A 15,658-nucleotide genomic window follows, 5' to 3' on the forward strand; every position below is an offset into this window, starting at 1 on the left:
CATATAGAGGCTTCTTTTGTTGTCTTTAGTATACAATAACTTAACAGAACTGAAGCAAATTATTATATTTAATCCCTTTGTTACTATTATTTTTGAAAAATACTGCAGATATTGCACGTGTTTCAATTAATTTTGAAAACATTGAAGAATTTAGTAAAATAATTTTTTCATTAATATGTGGAAACATAAATTAAAATGAAATTTTAATGGAAAGCTTGAATTGTATCATGGAACCAGGAACAGTCCCTGACAGGTTGGTCAAATGTGGTAATCTTCAAGCAGAGTTCCTCTAACATTAATTCTTTAGTATTCAAATTATTCTGTCAAATGTAATGCTTATTTATTCACATTCTTTTGATGCTGTGATTGTTTATCGTTAGGATGATATTGTTGGGTAGGTGTAAGATATTGTTGGCTAGTTTGAACATAAAATTGGTAGAACATTTGGGCGGATATGGCCGGTTTTAATGCTATAGGGTTAAGCTATTCAATTCTAAATATGCATTTGATCTAACAAACAGTCTAAATACTTGAATCTGAGGAAACAAACAAAACTACATTAATTATTTTATTCATTTCAGTCATTGAACTATGCGTATGCATGCACACACACACTCACACACAAAAAGCTTCTGTGCAGTTTCTTCAAACCAAATCCACTTACAAAGCATTGGTTAGCATGGTGTTATAGTAGATGACACATGCAGTGGGACTACACCCAAAACCATATTGTTGAAAAGCAAACTTTGCTACAGAGCTTGTGCCTGTCTGTATAAAGTAGTGTACTCTTATATTTTATAAGTGAGTAATACAATAATCAAAACAATTAAATGATTATTTTGAAACAAATTAATTTTTCATTGAAGCACTTTCCCTATAAAGGTAGAAAGCATATTAAAATTATTTCACATTTTTTTTCTTTCTCTCAAATATGTCATTATAGGTATGTGACTCACAATGTTATATTGTGTAAGCATTCAGTATTTAATATTTTCTACGAATTCCATATTCATGAACAAGTCTATTCTAATACATTGTGTTCATCTTCAGCATAAAGTAATAGAACAGTTGATAGTTATTTAAGTAACTTCTTTTCTCTTTCAAATTATGGGGATACAGAGAAATAAGGAAAAAGGAAACTGTTCATAATTTTAGAATTAGAAACAACCTTGAATGTATCTAATTTGTTTACTTTTTCTGCTAGATCTCCCACAATGTTCCCAGTCCATAGAACTACTTATCCAAATACAATCATCATCATCATCATTGTTTAACGTCCGTTTTCCATGCTGGTATGGGTTGGATGGTTTGACTGAGGTCTGGAGAGCCAGTGGCTGCACCAGGCTCCAATCTGATCTGGCAATGTTTCTGCAGCTAGATGCCCTTCCTAACACCAACCACTCCAAGAGTGTAATCGGTGCTTTTTACGTGCCACCGGCACAGGAGCCAGTCAGGCGGGCCTGGCGTCGATCTCCTTCAGATGGAGCTTTTTACGTGCAACCAGCACAAGAGCCAGTCTGGCGGACCTGGCATCGGCCACATTTGGACAGTGCTTTTTACATGCCGCCGGCAAGGGAGCAAGTCAGGGGGCACTGACCTGAGCTATGATATTGGTTTTACTTGACTCAACAGGCCTTCTCAAGCATATCATATCGCCCGACACATCAGAGGTATTCTTAACAGGGCTAGACAGGCATTGCTGTGATTTCACTTTAGTTTCCAGGTCTTCTCAATCACAGCATATCTTCAAATTTACAACACCAGATTATAAATAGCATGCCTACAAACCCTATCTAGTCTATCTGACTAGAAAACATGTAAGTTTTGACTACACAGAGTTGAATGAGACCTAACTAGGTTAAAATTACTTTCATAAATCGTATCAACATATTCTTTGTGAGGCTTTTAATCTGAAAACTGTTTTAGAACGAGAATAAATATTGTTGTCATCATGATAATTTTTATGTCTTCTCCTTGTTTGGATAGTAATGGATGGGTCTTCTCTTGCATAATCTCTCACTATTTGTTGTAAACTCTTGTCATCTCTTTCATGAGATTCAGCTTCTTCAGATTGGTTTTCAACCCTTTTTCATATTCTTCTTCAGTCTCCCTCATCTAGGATTGCTTCATACTTCTTTACCTGGTTGCCATCCTAGAATTATATTTCTTGGTCATGTTATAAGGGGTTGAACAAAAAGTACATACACATTCAGTAAATCATCATGATGGCACTCATGGTGCCTCTATTTCAGAAATGTTGGGAAAGACAGTCTACAAAATGTAAATGATGTTTTGTAATAGCTGTTGTTTTGCACCAAGTCTGTCCTGGTTCAGTAGACATAAGCAAAGGAATTCTAGCTGTGGCCACTCTTGTCTTTTTCCTTCAAATCATAGTGTACTTCAGACTACATTATCAAATGTGATCTTCCTTATTTTAATATGATAGTGTACTATTTGGTTGCTACTTCTACCAGGTCAAACAACCCTTGTCGACTTAAAACTTGAAACAGCTTTTTTGTTGTTTATGCTGATTGTCAGCAAGAAAATCAGATTTTCCCTACTTTGATTACATACATAGTCCAAATTTACTAAAATTGTATTGATCTATATGTTTGGGGCATCACATTCTTTTATATAAGTCTGCTCTGGGTAAATTGCTGTTTCAAGAGAAAAAATAAACACAAGAAATCTAAATAAGCCATGTACTTCTTTTAGTAAGATGAGTTAATTTGATATCTGTGATATCTACTTCATGTAGTGAGGCTGACTTCAGCTTGAACAAAATAACTGTCACAGTGAATTTCTGCTGATAATCAAAATCCTATTTTGCTTGACACTATTGTTGATATACTGTGTTAAAACTAAATGTTTGTTATTTCTGTTGCATCACTAAGAATAGGAATGTATATTTGATAAAACAGTTAAAATAAAAATAGGAACCCACTTTTCCTACTACCATGTCTTGATGTTCTATTCCTTCCCTGTTGGAAGATATGTAAAAAAAAAAATTGTAAATAAAACTGGGAGGTCTATTTTATATTTATTTTCCTCTCTTCTGGCAAATATCATAAGATAGAAATGAGATAGTAATGTGTGTCAGCTAAAGCAATAGGTGGTCTTAAATGATACCTCCTGGGTAGGCTTGCATGAAAACTGGCCTGAAACTCTATATCCACTGGGAAAAAGATCTAGATCCCTGGTTTGCAATATGAGCTTTATCTGAACTGATGCATAAATCAGGCATCCAAGCCAGCTCACTGGGTGGCCATCTTTCTTGTCCAGAGGGATTCAGCTTGTGAGAAATCTTTTCTTCTCCTCAATACTTCTTCCCCTGAAAATACTTTACTATTTAACCATTACATTTTATAACACCTGTCAGCTTGGGTTCATTCTAAAAATAATTATATTTTGAATAGGTTTCTTTCTCTTTAACTGTCAAGAATATGAATCTAAAGTGAATGAAGTCACTCCTGTTGAAAAGTTATGTCTTTACGATGCAAAGTATATATAGTGATATATATAGCAATATATACAAAGACATATTTTATAATAGTTATATCAATTGATATCTCAATTAGTTATTCCCACTAGTAAATAGCAAATTTTATCTAAAAATTGGTCTAATGAGTTCTACTTTTTTTCTTTGTTTTTCTGTATTTGAAATTTTTACCTATTTTGTTCATATACTTCAATTATATTTTTATATACATGAAAATTATATTCTTTATTCATACCAGTTTCCTAGGTTTTCACTAGAAATAATTCTGAATTTGTGAATGCTTGGCACCTTGCACAAGTTTCTTAAACTATAGCCCCAAATCAATCAAAGCCTGAGTGGATTGATAGACAAACTGAAGAGAGAGAGAGAGAGAGAGAGAGAGAGAGAAATGTGTATGTGTGAGTGTATCTTTGTATTTCCCTGTCATCTAATCAGTATCAATCATTTCTAATACTCTGTGAGAACATTTCTGGCCAAGGAGAAATATTACCTTCAATTGAAGATCAGTGACAGGAAGGATGTAGCTGTAGAAAATCTGCCCCTGTGAACTCCATTCAACCCATGCAAGTATGGAAAAGTGGACATTAGAATGATAAAGTTTTATATATATATATATATACAGAGAGAGAGAGAGAGAGAGATGTATATATATATATATATATATATCTATATATACACATATACGTATGTGGCCGACGACAGTACCGCCTGATTGGCACCTGTGCCAGTGGAACATTAAAAGCATCGTTCGAGCATGATCACTGCTAGGGCCGCTGACTGGTTCCCATACCGGTGGCACGTAAAAAGCAACATTCGAGGATGGTCATTGCCAGTGCCGCCTGACTGTGGTACATAAAATCACCCACTACACTCTTGGAGTGGTTGACATTAGGAAGGGCATCCAACTGTAGAAACTCTGCCAGATCAGATTGGGGCCTGGTGTAGCTTTCTTGCTCGCCAGTCCTCAGTCAAACCGTCAAACCCATGCCAGCATGGAAAGTGGACGTTAAATGATGATGATGAGGAAATTTATATATGTATGTGTGTGTGTATACATATACATATATATACAAATGAGATATTGTTCATAAATGAGATATTGCTCAAAAAGCAAAGAATTAGAGATGCTATCCAACTCATTGTCTTTGTAAAACATTGTTCCACAACAGAGCTCTCTTAACTCCTGTGTTTTACCATTTTACCCAGTGAATATTCATTGGAAAATTTTAATGATATTTAATTTAATCAAACTTCATCCTACAGAAAAAGTGTTAAAAATATGCTCAATAAAATCAACATGTTAGGAAAAACTTACTATTTCATTGAGTTTCACTATTTCCATTTGAAACAAATTTTATTTTTAAAAAATATTCTTTTAATGACCTTAGCTTAAAAAGATATAGTTTTATGAAATCAGCATGAAAACAAGATTTGCATCAAACATCATTATTGTAACAAACACAATTACTAATTCCCAAAGTGACAGCCCCCTCTACTCAATCAGCACATTGATTGCTTATATCATAACATATAATATCTGTGGTGGTAACTACTTATTAGAATTTTTTTGTTTTGTGGGACTTGTAATACCATTTTTGGAAATATAATTAGAAAATTTTTTATTTCATATAAAATTAAAATTAGCTGTCATTCAATTAGAACTTATTTGATTTATGACCTTTGTAATTTTGGCTAACTTGGTTGTAACTCAGGCAGCATTCATATTTTTCTAAATATATCTTCTATAAAGTAGAAATTTGTTAACCTGAAAACAAAGAACTATTTAATCCATAGCAATCCATAGAGATTGTGATTGTTAAAAACATTTCTAATCAATCACCTTCACTCCCTTCTCTTTGGCAGGATTTTTTTTTCTTAATATTTTGGCAAATGTTTTAAATTTATCAGTTCACCAACATCCAAAATTTCATACTGTTTCCTTTAGTTAAATATGCAAACTTGACATCTTTGTTTTCATCTTCACATATTTATCATGTCCTTCAAATTTTGCATCCATTTCATGAAGATAATTTTCTTGTTTCTTTTGATTTTCCTCTTTCATTTACCATTTATAAGGTCTAATTTTGTGTTGACTTTGCTCAGTAGCTGGTGTGATTAAAATTTCTAAGGTCCTATGTTTATACTTCATAAAACCCCAAAATATTTTGTAGCTGGATTTTATACAAAATATATTATTGTTTTCTTATATTTTTTAAAGTTTCTGGGAGCATTTTTGCAGCTTTAACTTGGGAATCTGTGTATCAGGAGTTTTATATTCTCTTTATTTTCTCAAACCTTATTAAAATTATAAATTTTGTATTTTAGACGTTTAAGTGACTTAGCTTGTTCTTTTGCAGAACACTCCGATGATTTAGTTTGTGATATGGACCTGAGTGAGCCCAGTGGCTCTGCTACACCATCATCATCTTGTTCATTAGATCATGGTGGTCAGAGTCCAAGTGGCATGAGTGAATCTCCAGCTTCTCCAGGAGTTGAAAATATCTCTCCAGACCAGCTCCCTTTCAGCATTGGAATTTCTGAAACAAATCCTTATGGTTGTCCACATTGTGACAAAGCATTTCCTCGTCATAGTTACCTGAAGCTACATGAACAAGTAAGTCCACAACTGATGTAATTTATTCTACAATATGATATCCTTCTAGAAATAATTTCATGATATATATATATACACATATAATATATAAAATCATATATAAAATTAGCTGTTTTGTGTAAGTACAAAGTAAACAACAGGTTTGAGTTTTACTTTACAACATGCGACTTGAAGTGTCATTCTTTCTTACATCGTGGCCTCAATTCTACTTATTTTCTCTAAAGTATAGTTCATAATCACTTTCTTGTTTATACTCCACTCTCTAAGTCCAAATCCTGCAAAAAGCAGCTTTTCATTTCATCTTTTTTTGAGGTCAATTAAAAAGTACCAATCCAGAGCAGTAGAGTAATAGAAATGTTAGAGGGTTGGGTAAGATGATTTGTGATATCTCTTCCAACTTTTTACATTTTAACAAGAACAGCCGTGATGACACTGGCGATAGGCTGTATTGGCTCTAGGCCCGCACATACATGTATAGAAGAATGGTTAACCTTGAACATTGGTGGTGGTGGTGGTGTGGTGGTGGTGGTGGTGGTGGTGGTGTGTGTGTGTGTGTGTGTGTGTGTGTATCATTTAACATCCATGTTTCGTGCTGGCATGAGTTGGACACTTTGCCAGGATCTGATGGGTCCAAGGACTGCATTCTGCCGCATGTCACTTTGGCATGGTTTCTATGGCTGGATGTCCTTCATAATACTAACCACTTTACAGCATGTACTGGGTGTTTTTTTTGTGCTCCCAGCATTATTTAGATTGTCGTGCAGCTTGCAAGACTGTGAAATCCAAGGAAGAGTGGACAGCTTTATACTAGCAGAAGAGGAGTTAAATTAGGAGAGGTGGGACAGAGCAGTTTCTTGTTGAGAAACTGCTTGGCTACTCATATATATATATATATATATATATATATATACACACACATACACACGCACATACACACACACACATATATATATTCTTTTACTTACTTGTATAAAAAAAATTTATTAGTAGGTTTCATTCAAAGTCTTATAGTAAATAATCATATCTTATCCTGTTACTTTTAATGACTCCCCTTTGCTACAGTTATTTAATCAGAGTACTAGAGAATTACGTTGAGGATATCCTGTTGTTCCATATTCAATCCAAGTCAGTAAACCCTGATACTCAATGCCTATTAAAGGGTTCCAAGAAATAAGGATTTCACAAAGAAAGTATGCTACTTAGATAGGAAGAAATACAAACCTGAGTGTACCACATATTGAATGTTGTGCAAACCTGTTAATACTATATTCCCAATCCTAAAAATTTTTTTTTTTTACTTGTTTCAGTCATTAGATTGTGGCCATGCTGGGGTACTACTTGAAGGGTTTAGTCAAACAAATTGACCCCATAACTTATTTTTAAGTCTGGTACTTATTCTACTGGTTTCTTTTGCCAAACTACTAAATTATAGAGATGAAAACACACCATCACCAGTTGTTAAGTAGTGGTGGAGCACAAATACAGACACATAGACATATATATATATATATATATATATATGTACATGTGTATGTATATATATTTCATATATTACATATATACAACAGGCTTCTTTCAGTTTGTCTACCAAATCCTCTCATAAGGCTTTGGTCAGCCCAAGGCTATAGTAGAAGGCACTTACCCAAGGTGCCACACAATGGGACAAAACTTGGAACCATGTGGTTAGGATGCAGGCTTCTTACCATACAGCCTTACCATTTCCATCAACCAAACTCACTCACAAGGCACTGATCAGCTCAGGGGTATAGTAGAAGACAACTTACCCAAGGTGTTGTGCACTAGACTGAACCCGAAACCACATGATTTGCAAAACAGGATTCTTAACCACATAGCAAAAAGAGAAAAGAAAAAAACAAGCCACACTTATCTGCAGAATTATTTACAGTCTTTCATAGACATATTCTGAGTCACATATTTAAACCAGTTCATGCAAACATCAAGAACACAATTTATCTAATTTACTCCCAATAATATACCAAACCTGTATACTCTAGATGGGATAAGGAAAATTTACTATTTCTTACTTAACTAGAAGCATGTGTGGTTGCTTGGTCTGCTAGAAATAGTACCCCAAATTTCCCTCAAAATATATCTGTTGCCTTCACAAAAAAAGATCATGTTTTATTTTATAATTTGGAATGTATTTTGTCTGGAGAAAAGATGGGGTGATTACAGTTGGAATTCTGTTGATCCTAGGTCAATTCATTCAGTGCTGATCTATGTTAACCCTTTCATTACTGTATTTATTTTGAGATGCTCCATATTTCTTTCAATTACTTTAAATATAACATTTAGTACAATAACTTAGTTATCATTCAGCTAGTGTTAGGAACATAAATTGTGACTAAGGTTTGGTGGAAGATTTTAATTCAAAACTTATGAAAACAAGATATTTGTACTCAGAGCCAGAGCCGGTTTCGGCTGGGTTGGTAACGAAAGGGTAAAATTACTATGAGTGAAAGTTTCCTTCTTTTTAACTTTACCTCTTTCTATATTTTCTAATCACATCCAATTTATTGATCACATCACTGACCAAAATCACTACAAAAAGACAAATTGTGACAAATGTACATACTGCCCAGCACTTTTAACAGTTTTGTTACCATATTTCTGTCGAAACTCACAGTCTTTATTTCATTTAAATTTTAAAATAATGGAGAATTTAGTAAAATAACTTTGTCATTATGAAGCTAGTATTTGGGACACAAATTAATATAGAAAGTTTTAAGCTCAGTTTAAAATCAGAGGTTTGTATCATAGAACCAGAGGCAGTATCAGCAGGTTGTTATCAAAAGGGTTAATATTTTTAATCGTCTCTGTTAGCTCCACTTGTAATAATTTCTAAACTGTATTGATCTTGTTATATCCATTTACTACTGTTAATGCTCTATCCCATCCAATTTTGCAGGAGCCTATATGTGATCACTCAATCTGCTAGAAATACCAGCCAACTCTCCCTCAAATAACACCCTTCTCCCTTTAATAAAAAATTAACACATTCAATATAGCTGAATAAAAGATGGGATGATCAATGCTTGAGCATCTTTAGATTTGCTTCATTGGAGTTGACAGAGCTAAATAACAGCAATGACTCTCAATACTGTCCCTTTTCTTCACTAACTACATTCAAAATGTCCTTCATATTCAGTATAAATTCTAAATTAATTTATGGAAATTTTTTAATGCCTGTCTAGATAGCTTTCTTACTTTCTTTCTATCTCTATTTATTTATTTATTTATCCCTTCCCTTTACAAGTAAGATCATGTTATTGCCAGCATAGTGCAAGAAAAGCTATAACAGTCCCTGTCCATTTGATGTGCTGTGTTGGAGTAGTAGGTAGAGTTAGGGTATGGGCTCTTTACTTTTGACTGAAGGGTTGATGCTTCACTCAGTCTAGCTATAGTGATATGTAACAAAACATGTTTCTTTAAGTAATTCTAAGATGCAACTTTGTTTGTAAATAACCAGCTTGTACCTATTTATTATTTGTTTATATATATATATGTTTGCAAGTGTTATCATTTTTGTCCTTTAGTGGTGAAGAAGAAATCATTTTTTTAAACAATTAATTTTTACAATATTTACATACATACATGCATGCGCGCACACACACACACACACAACATGGATAAGGTAACAAATTTATCTTACCTTCGTGCTGGCATCTCTCTCTCTCTCTCTCTCTCTCTCTCTCTCTCTCTCTCTCTCTCTCTCTCTCTTCTCTCTCTCTCTCTCTCTCACATAACTACTGCCTCTATCACAAATCCTTTGAGCTTTTCTGTCATCTGTCAGTTCCTTATCTGCTGCTAATACCAAATTACTTCTCACTGCAAGTCAGTTGTCAAAAATGATATCTATTTACTCACCTGAGATCAATCTAGATAACTGTAGTGTTCAAATATCTTCAAACTTACTGGCAAGTGAATGGTGGGGAGCACTAACACATTGATTCAATTTTTCTTTTTATCTTTATTTTGTAGTTCCTATAACATGACAATTACACAAATTTTTAACCAAATCATCACCTTAAAATGTTCTCTCTTTATTTTTTTGTTCTTTCTATATTTTTTTTGATCTTTGTTTTTTTTTTTTTTGTGTGGTGATGGAGGTGTCATTGATTGTGTGTGGATGACTGTTGTTACAAGTGGAATGATGCCTTTGTATTGAATATTTACTGCTATTGTTGCTGTTGTTCTTGCAGTCTTGTACTAGTTACATTTCAGAACATTCAGTGTTAAAACCGTTTCAAAATTTCTGATAACCATTTTAAGAATATTTAAGAAAAATGTCCTTATGCTGCTTAGTAAACCTTTATGTGACATGTGTACTGCCACAACTTTGATCAGAGAAAATACACTGCAAAACAGAATGCGCGCGTGTGTGTGTGTGTCATCATCATCGTCATTTAACGTCCACTTTCCATACCAGCATGGGTTATGTATGTGTGTGTGTGTATTTCGTTATCATCATTCCATTTTTCCATGCTGGCATGAGTTGAACAATTTGACAGGACCCAGTTAACCACAGGGCTGGATGTACTTCCTAATACCATCCACCTTACTGCATGTACTGGGTGTTTTTTCATACCGCCTGCTTTTTCCTTGCCATATTTGCATGCATCCACACACACACACACAGAGATAGGGAGAAAGTTTGAGAGTAAGTTATCAGCAAGAGGAATTAGATAAATTGCTTTTGTTGAGATTATTTACACAGCTAATCCTCTCAGAAAAGGTGCAACTATCACAACCTATTCCATTTACCTCTCTGTAAAGTTTGCCACTTATTGATAGGTACAGATAACCCTGGTTGAAATTAAACATTTGATGTTTGAGATTATGGAAAAAGCTATGCTGCAAGTGCATACATGCATGTAGAAATACTTGTGCTTTAAGGAAGATGAGTCAATTGGCCTTCAAATTCAAGTTATGGAAGTAAATGTAATTTAAAGTATCTGGTTGATAAGTTATGAGTTATTATTGAGTACTGAATACAGTATTTAGCACATATTGTTCCCTATTACTTAACTTAGATATTTTAAAATGATAATGTGGAAATTATCAGGGAAACTAAGATCAGGGGTCTTCGTTTTATTTTTTGAATTGTCACTTAGTTCTTTGTGGTGTTGTTTTCATGTTCACTTTTCTCAGCAAATCTTATAAAGCATACTATATTTGTGTATCACATAACATTATCGCTGCAGTTCATTGTTGTGGTGCAACTGGTTTCTAAATAAATCCTCCAACATGACACTGTTTTTGACAATCGTACCAATCTTATCACAAATTCTACAATGAAATTTCTTCGATTAAAGTTTAATAGATTTGTAGTTCCAAATACTCTGACATTAATTGACATTTAACTGAGTTGTTTCATTAGCTGTTGAAATTGAGTTTGGTCCCTTATAATAAAGGCTGCTTTTGTTCAACTTCTACATTGTCCTATTATACCCTTATTGTCCATTAACAAATTTGTCACATATGTACTTCTTTATGCATGTAAGCCAAAATCTCATACAGGTTACAATTACAATGTATTGATAAACCATATATATATATATATATATATATATAATATATATATATATATATATATATTATATATATATATATATATATACACACCATGTAGGTAACTTATTACCTATATTTACCATGTCTCAATAAGATGTTCATCTAAACTCAACTTTCATACTTCTTTCATGTGTACTCACATACATGTATATACATGTGCATTACATAAACTTATGCAGTCTCACAACATTACCATATGCACATTTGCTTGTATACAAAGAAACTTTATATTTTCATTTTGGAATATTGTTTTGTATACTCAGAGAATCGTTACCTTCCTGTGTTTCCATAACCTGGTATGTCTTGGGAGTCATTTTCTTTTTGAGCCTTTAATGTAACACACTGACTGGTAAAAATTTCCACTTTTTTTTTTCCTAAAATTTTCGTTGCATCTTGCAACCTTTGCAAGATGCAACAAAAATTTTAGGAAAATAAAAATAAGAAATAAGTGGAAATTTTATCGGTGAGTGTGTTACATTATAAGGCACAAAAAGATAAAGAATCTTGCAAACCAAATCCAAAAACGAAACATAACCTGGTAGTTTGACAAAAACAAAAAGGGGATGATAGAATAAGCATCAGACTTAAAATATTAGTAGTGGGATCAATTTAATTGACAAATCTCTTCACGGTGATGCTCCAGCATGGCCACATTTCAGTAACTGAAATGAGTAAAAGTACATACATGTGTGTGTGTGTATGTGTGTAAAATTTAGAAAAATATTACAGGGTATATGGAATCAAAACCAACAGTCAAGAAGCTTCAAAACAAATTTAACAACAAAGACTAAAATTTTAGTAAATGAGAAAGAATACAAGATCATGATTTCTGATCAGGGAAATACCTGTGCATGATATACAGAAAAGGAGTAGGCAGAAATTCCATGAGGTGTACCGACCCTAAATACACACAATGGGTGTGATAGAATTACAGGAGTGTTAGCTGAGAAGAAACACATCATATGTGACAGATGCACAGGAGTAACTAGCAGTAAACTTATACAATTGAGAAATCTCAAAAAGTTGAACCTCATGAAAGAGGTGTCAAGGAATAAGTGATGGCACCTTCCAAAGACCTGCCCACAAAAGCAGGCAATACAAACGGTCATTGAAATGGTGATAGTGGTGATGGAGGTTGGGGTATATTGTCAATCTACACACTTGTTCTTTCACCCATTGTATTCCTTTTTAAGTCTTCTTTTTCTGTCCCATTTATCCCTCACCCTCTCTCAAATCCATTCTACCATATTTCTTGTGTAGTGTGGAACAGGATTTGATCTGTTTGTGTACAATCTCTCTACCATCACCTTTATCATTCTACTTCTCTTCCACCAGCACCACCACCACCTCTCTATTACTTTTGCCTTTCATTCCCCCTCATCCATCACAATGCCTGTGTAATGAAGGATATCACTGAACCTATCCAATGCCCTGTCCCAGCACTCATCTTTACTGTTAACCATCTTTCTTTCTTTCTTCTCTTATGCAACTGTTCACTCACCATTACCATCTCTGTTGCTCATTACCACTTACTCTCCCTTATTACCAACATGTAGCTATCATCATCTCTCTTCCATTATTTTTTATCCAACCAACTTCCCACTTCAGTCACTCTCCTCCACCACACTTATACTTTCTCTCCTTTCACACTATTAGGATTTAATTTCTCTTCTATTTACCCCAACCCCCACCTCTTCCACACGTGGTTGCTTTGAACGAATGGAGACTGCTTAGAGAAGACTTCTGTAATCTTGCAGGAGACCTGGCAACTTCTCTGGTGCTAGTGTCACAATAAAAGTAAACTCCTAGCCATAGAAACCATATAAAACACTGAAACATATAAGCAAGTCATGGCCTTTCAACCCATCTACTTGCACATAACTTCAAATAAGAGCTGACACTATGACAAAACTGAAACACAAAGCAGATATAAAATGATGGGGAGCAAGAGACCTGTAATGGTAACACTCATGACCGGATGTATATTACTACTGTACAAACATTAAAGATATTGTCTTGTACTCAGCAAGATGTGAGTCCTTTCTACTTAATGATAATAATAATAATAATGAAATTATTGTATACAGTGCTCAGGTGCACCACAACTTGTCAAAAGTGCATATAAAGCATATGCAGTAATGTACAAATGTCTGGAAAGTGAACAGTGTATGAGTCAGATACATGCTTGCATGTGTATGGAGGGGAGAAAATCAGCTGTAGTATTGGCGAATCTCAGGAAGCATGGAAGTTTTGAAGGATGCAGTGCTCCGACAACTAACAACAGATGCCAGCAGTTTGTTCCATACTTCAGCAACTCTTAGCGTGAAAAAGTGTTTCCGAAAGTCATGGGAGCTGTGCTGTTTTCTGACTTTGTAAACATGTCCATGGGTGTTAGACAGGTGGAGTTTCAAAAGGTGCTTAGAGTTATTGTTAGTAAGATGGTTAATAATTTTATGGGTGTCTGCCAAGTCAGCTGCCAGACATCAGAGTTTCAATGTATCCATGCCCAGAGAAGTAAGGTGTTCAGAATATGGCAAATGCCTGAAATGTTTCTGTTTATTCACCAACCACTTTGCAGTACACTGGATGCCTTTTATCCCAGCACCAGTACTAAGAGGTTTTCTTTTCAGTATGACTTAAAGAGACTTTCCTATCTTACATTGATTCTGTTTATTCACTAATCAGTTTACAATTTACTTGGTGCACATTATCGTGGCCACAAAATGTTTCCTACTCTTTCGCAAAACTAAAGAGTTCTCTCTTCCTTACTAGCTTGTTCCTGTCCAATTTGTTTGCTATCACTAGGGACTTAACTCACCCCAGCAGATAAAAGAAAAAGTGATGAAAGAGAATCAGAGTGAGTAAGTGTTAGAAGAGGAAATAATTCAGGAGAACCTTGTCAAAGGCCTTCTACAGATCAACAAAAGCTAATAGAGTAGCTTACTCCTAGTTAAATTATGTATTAAAGTTATTGGCTGTAGATAACATGTAATTCCTTGGGAAACTATCAGGTGGAATGTAAGTCATACTGTAGGGAAAGATTACTCAGTATATGCTCACCTTCAGGTACAGGGACAAGGAAACTCTCCCTCCCTATCCTATTTCATCTGGAAGTTCCAGGACCAAGAAATTGGCTTCACAAGTATAACAGGGCTCCATTATATTCACCTGTATCATGCAACTGCCATCTTTATGTCTATGACAAATTGCAAATATTGCACCATCCCACTGAACTGTCATACTGTTACCACCAGTTTAGCTTTCAGTTAGCTACTTTTGAGCTATTGGCTATTTATACAATCTCATAAATTCTCACCCAGTTTACATTTTGACAGGAATGGCTAAGAAAGGGAGACTACTTCTATGTATTGGGTCAGATTTGCCTCTCATTCACCAGCGATAGCACAGTTACCAATTCCACCATGTAATCCTAAAAAGCCAAAAAGAGAACACCTTACTCTCCCAATGATAATCTGCTTTGTTCAGTATTGAAGCATCCAAACAGTGGAGAGCACTTCTTATATCTGTAAAACATTCACTAATGCAAAACAGAATAAAACTATTAACATAAATGTATTTGATGTTAATGATATATGTGTGTGTGTGTGTATGCATGTACATACAAACATGCATATATATATACACACACACACACACAAACATATTTACGTGAAGATATGTGTAAATACATATATTTATATATGCATACACATTGACTATTACATACATATATATCATGTGTATGTGTTTGTACATATGTATATATATATATATATATGCATATATATATATATGCATATATATATATATATACATATATATATATGCATATATATATATATATATATGCATATGCATATATATATATATGCATATATATATATGCATACAGGTACATATGCACACATATATTAATGTTTACGTATACATATATATATATATATGTTTAT

At 34.1% G+C, this 15,658-nt stretch overlaps 1 protein-coding gene across 2 annotated transcripts in view; it reads left to right on the forward strand.

Annotated features, from left to right (window-relative positions):
* The window catches only part of LOC115212031 (zinc finger protein 423-like), a 154,443-nt gene that overhangs the window by 123,018 nt on the left and 15,767 nt on the right, over positions 1–15,658 (forward strand). The window contains exon 3 of one of the 2 annotated variants that reach the window (XM_029780835.2): positions 5,857–6,113. The exons of the other annotated variant lie outside the window; for it this stretch is intronic. Coding sequence (XP_029636695.1) covers positions 5,857–6,113 — 257 coding nt within the window. The remainder of the gene's footprint in view (positions 1–5,856; positions 6,114–15,658) is intronic. 2 annotated transcript variants of the gene reach the window in all.

The sequence above is a fragment of the Octopus sinensis genome, linkage group LG1 (assembly GCF_006345805.1).
Source record: "Octopus sinensis linkage group LG1, ASM634580v1, whole genome shotgun sequence".
Taxonomy (NCBI): Eukaryota; Metazoa; Mollusca; class Cephalopoda; order Octopoda; family Octopodidae; genus Octopus; species Octopus sinensis.